The sequence below is a fragment of the Sesamum indicum genome, linkage group LG3 (genome assembly GCF_000512975.1).
Source record: "Sesamum indicum cultivar Zhongzhi No. 13 linkage group LG3, S_indicum_v1.0, whole genome shotgun sequence".
Lineage (NCBI taxonomy): Eukaryota > Viridiplantae > Streptophyta > Magnoliopsida > Lamiales > Pedaliaceae > Sesamum > Sesamum indicum.
In genome coordinates, this window is record NC_026147.1 from 15,044,064 (window position 1) to 15,048,040 (window position 3,977).

The 3,977-nt window shown below is 33.0% G+C and overlaps 1 protein-coding gene across 1 annotated transcript in view; it reads right to left on the reverse strand.

Moving 5' to 3' along the window:
* Positions 2,052 to 3,977, reverse strand: part of LOC105158433 (protein WVD2-like 3) — a 4,447-nt gene continuing 2,521 nt past the window's right edge. The window contains exons 4-7 of the mRNA XM_011075193.2: positions 3,848 to 3,935; positions 3,671 to 3,742; positions 3,416 to 3,526; positions 2,052 to 3,250 (exon numbers count right to left, since the gene is read on the reverse strand). Of these exons, the coding sequence (XP_011073495.1) occupies positions 2,969 to 3,250; positions 3,416 to 3,526; positions 3,671 to 3,742; positions 3,848 to 3,935 (553 nt within the window). The 3' untranslated portion in view covers positions 2,052 to 2,968. The remainder of the gene's footprint in view (positions 3,251 to 3,415; positions 3,527 to 3,670; positions 3,743 to 3,847; positions 3,936 to 3,977) is intronic.

A 3,977-nucleotide genomic window follows, 5' to 3' on the forward strand; every position in this document is an offset into this window, starting at 1 on the left:
TTGAATTCATGTTTGTCTACATTGATGACATACCGATTGCATCTAAAAATATGAAAGAACATATTAAACATCTTGAGATATTTTCTGATGCATGCCATAAAGAAGGTCTAGTACTTTCTAAGAAGAAAGCTACTATTGCTGTCAATAAAATTAAATTTCTAGGAATTCTTATTAAAGAAACAAGAATTGAGCTACAGGACCATATTATGGAGAAAATCCGCAATTTTCTGGATGTACTCAAAGACAAGAAGCATTTGCAGAGCTTCTTAGGAGTTGTTAATTTTGCAAGTATCTTCATTAAGGATCTTACAAGATATAGTAAGGATTTCCAACCACTTTTGGAAGAAACAAAAAGTTTAAAGTGAAAATGGAAAGAATTCCACACGAAAAGGGTTCGTGAGCTGAAACATGTTTGCCAAAACCTGCCGGAACTTGCTATATCACAGGGCGAGGATGAATTGGTAGTCTCCACAAACGCCAATGACTATAGATGGACAGCAGTGCTCATGAAAAGGACAACTACGGAGGAAGAACCTTGTAAATATACAGCAGGGTTGTTTTCAGACAACAAACCAAAGTTTGGCATATTAACGAGAAATAATTCTTTGCGCTTTGCAAAGATTTTAAGAAATGACCTTTATTTTTACTTGCCAAAGAATTTACTTTAAAAGTTGATAATACTAATGTTAAAGATTTCTTAAAAAATAAATTAGAATAAAAAATTAGATTACAATTATAAACACTCCAATTAGATTACAGGGGTGTAAATATAATTATTTTTTTTATTCATTGTGTATGAATGTACAATTAGATTACATAGTGGGAGCATTATTGAATTAAATATTCAGTTTTCTATTTGTAAACACTCCAATTACAGTTGGAAGTAATCTATACTAACGTAAAGAAAGAAAATCTCACAAAGAACAGTTTGTGACACCATGATAGCAATTTTTTTATTATGTCAATAGTATCCCTAAGTATATTCTCTTCCCTTTATTATTTTTTATTTTTTATAAAATATGATGTATTTATTTATATATTTTATTCTTATTTATAATACATTTAAAATTAAAAAAAATTTATTACGTACACACAGAAACATCGTGCCACGACTACTAATTTTGAGCATGAAAGCAATTTTTTGAATCAAGAAGCGGCGCATTTGTGGTCCAAAGACATGCTCATCTCAAAGAAGCCAAAACTGATTCATTGAACATAATCCAAACAAGCCACTAGTCCTTGTTTGGTTTCATTTTTCTAATTTCTATTATATACCATTTCAAATTGTTTGCTTTGAATTTTTTTTCTTTCTTTATTTTCCTGATATTGGACCATAAATTTTATAAGTCTTTTTATATAAAATATATATATATATAGTAAAAGATATTTTAGTTTTTTTTTTTGTATAAAAAATATTATAAAACAGTTTAATTCAATATTTTCATTTTATCACATCTTTTCGTAAAAAAAGCTACCACAAAAAATTATAATTCAAATATATTTTTATTACTCAGACAAAACGCAGTACCGAATGAAAAACTCACTTGAAGGTATTAAAAATAAAAATTGAAAATGAAAATAAAATCGAATATACAATGAAGTATTTTGATCTGGTATATGTTATCTTCTCCCTTTAATTTTATACTTAGAGGATGTTTTACTAAATTTATTTTAAATATTTTATAAATATATACATCTTAGTATTATTCTTCTTAAAAAAGAATAAATCACATTTCGCCATCCGAATTATACCCATTTTTATATTTTGATATTTAATTTCTTCTTTTGTTAACTTACCATCTCAATTTTATAAAATTTGCACTTAACCATAATGATAAGGTATTAAAGAGGTATTCTCCAATAATGATAAGGTATATATAAATATTATATTCGATTAACTAAATAAAAAAGAAATGAGATAAAATGAATAAGTGAACTGAACCGATAAATAAGCATAAAAAAAATTCTATTTCGAAGTCAATTGGTTACTGAGATGATTCTTTCTGTCAAAAAAAAAAAATTTAACCTAGTTTAATTTTTTGGGCTAATTGCACCTGAACCCCTTGTAAAATAATATATATTACACTTTACCCCTCAAATTTTTGAAAATTTACACTCACAACCCAGTCCAAGAGGTTCGTACACATGGCAAACCCCAATCTACATTCTTGATTCTACAGCCCTTCTATTCCACTTGAGATGAATCTTATCTCAGTCCATTGAGGGCCATCAGTCTCAGAAAGCCATCCTTTACAGATTTTCGGCACAAAACACTGCAATGGAAGGCACTTTTTTGCGCCTTCGGACATGATTTTACAGACTTCGATGATAACACTTACCATAATTACACCAAAAACAAAGGGTTCCGAGTCTTCCGACCCATAAAAAGCATAATTAGATGGAGGCCTCATGCTGTAAGTGTGTGTCCTCAACTGAATCATGAGCATAGAAGCCCCCAACATCTACTGTGTCTGGGGCACAGCAAACTTTATGTGTAATCATAGTTATCCTTGGACTCAAACTTACTACAGAAACCTGCTCCTTGAATTTCAACTAATGAATTTGAACAGGATACCATGAAACGTAAAGAAAGTAGACAACCCAGTATTGAGAAACACAGACGACGAAGGAGCAGTAGAAGTAGATAGTAAATACAGAAACTGGGATGTGCCATTGTTAAATTTCTCCGTGTGATATGAAGCACTTGGAGGAAATAGTGAAGCACAAATGTTGTAAGATGACTGCTAGTGGTTTTCGGTGAAAATATAATTTACACGCGGACTTTGAAAATGTGGTAACTTACAGGAATTTACACACCACTCAATAATTTAAAATGAACCACGCAAAGGGCTTTGCAGTTTGAGGTATGCAATTAACAACAGCAGTCACAAGGCACAAGAACAAGAGGTTTTTTCTCTCCAATAAATTAAACTCTTTCGCCTTTAATTAGATAACTTACAGCAGCTCATCAGGAATGAACAGCAATATCCATGCATCTCTCTCCAATCATCTTAGGTGTAAAAGCCTCTTCCATCTCTACCCCTTGACGGGTCGGTTCTCTACTTTTGCAGGAAGCATGACCATTCTGTATATTGTTCCCATTTTTCCTGTTGGTAGAAGCCGCAGGGGGACTGTCTCTGAAAATGGAAAAACTGTGGCGAGCTTCTTCGGCTCCTCGATCTGAACCTTTTGCATCGCTACAGCTCTTCCTTCGGCCCAACTTTGGTGATTTTGCACGAGTTGGAGGTGGCTGATATTTCAGAACAAGAACACACTTATGATGAACACACGCGCTAATGAGTATGCAAAGATGAGCTTATTTTCGTTCTCAAGAATAATATTGTATTCCTAATAGGAAGAATCAAATCTGTAATAACATCAGAAAGAATTTGCGTCTGTGATTCTTGCAGCGTACCTTTTTCAGTTCAACCTTTGGTGGTGGTCCCTCATGATAGAAGCTGGGCATCGGGCTTGCCTTAAACATCAAACTCTTCCTCAGTTGCTTGATCGCTGCTTCGCTCTCTTCCTACAAATTTGAAGTCAGACAAGTGAAGGACGCATTGCAGAGAAGGGCAGAAAGGGTCTTCTTGAATAACACAGCATAAGTTGATGGTGTTAAAATTCAAATTTATATAACAGTTCAAAATATTAGATAAGAGTATAAACTTACCTTAGTCCTTAACTCGCATTGGGTTTTTTCAGCCTCCAAAGCTTGATGTTTCTCCTCTAACTTCGAGTAGAACTAAAATAGAGAAGCCTTGTTAGAATAACAAGACAGAATCACATATCCCACTTTCAGATTTAAATGTGGATAAATATCACATGCAAGAAAACTAATTGGTGCTACCTCCTTCCTTCTTTCAGCACGTTCATTGCTCTTAAAAACTGGAGCTGAGGCAACTGTTGTCTTGAACTTTCTTGCTGATGCCACAGTTCTTCACATGGTTAAGGAAACTCAAAATAGTAGCCACAACATA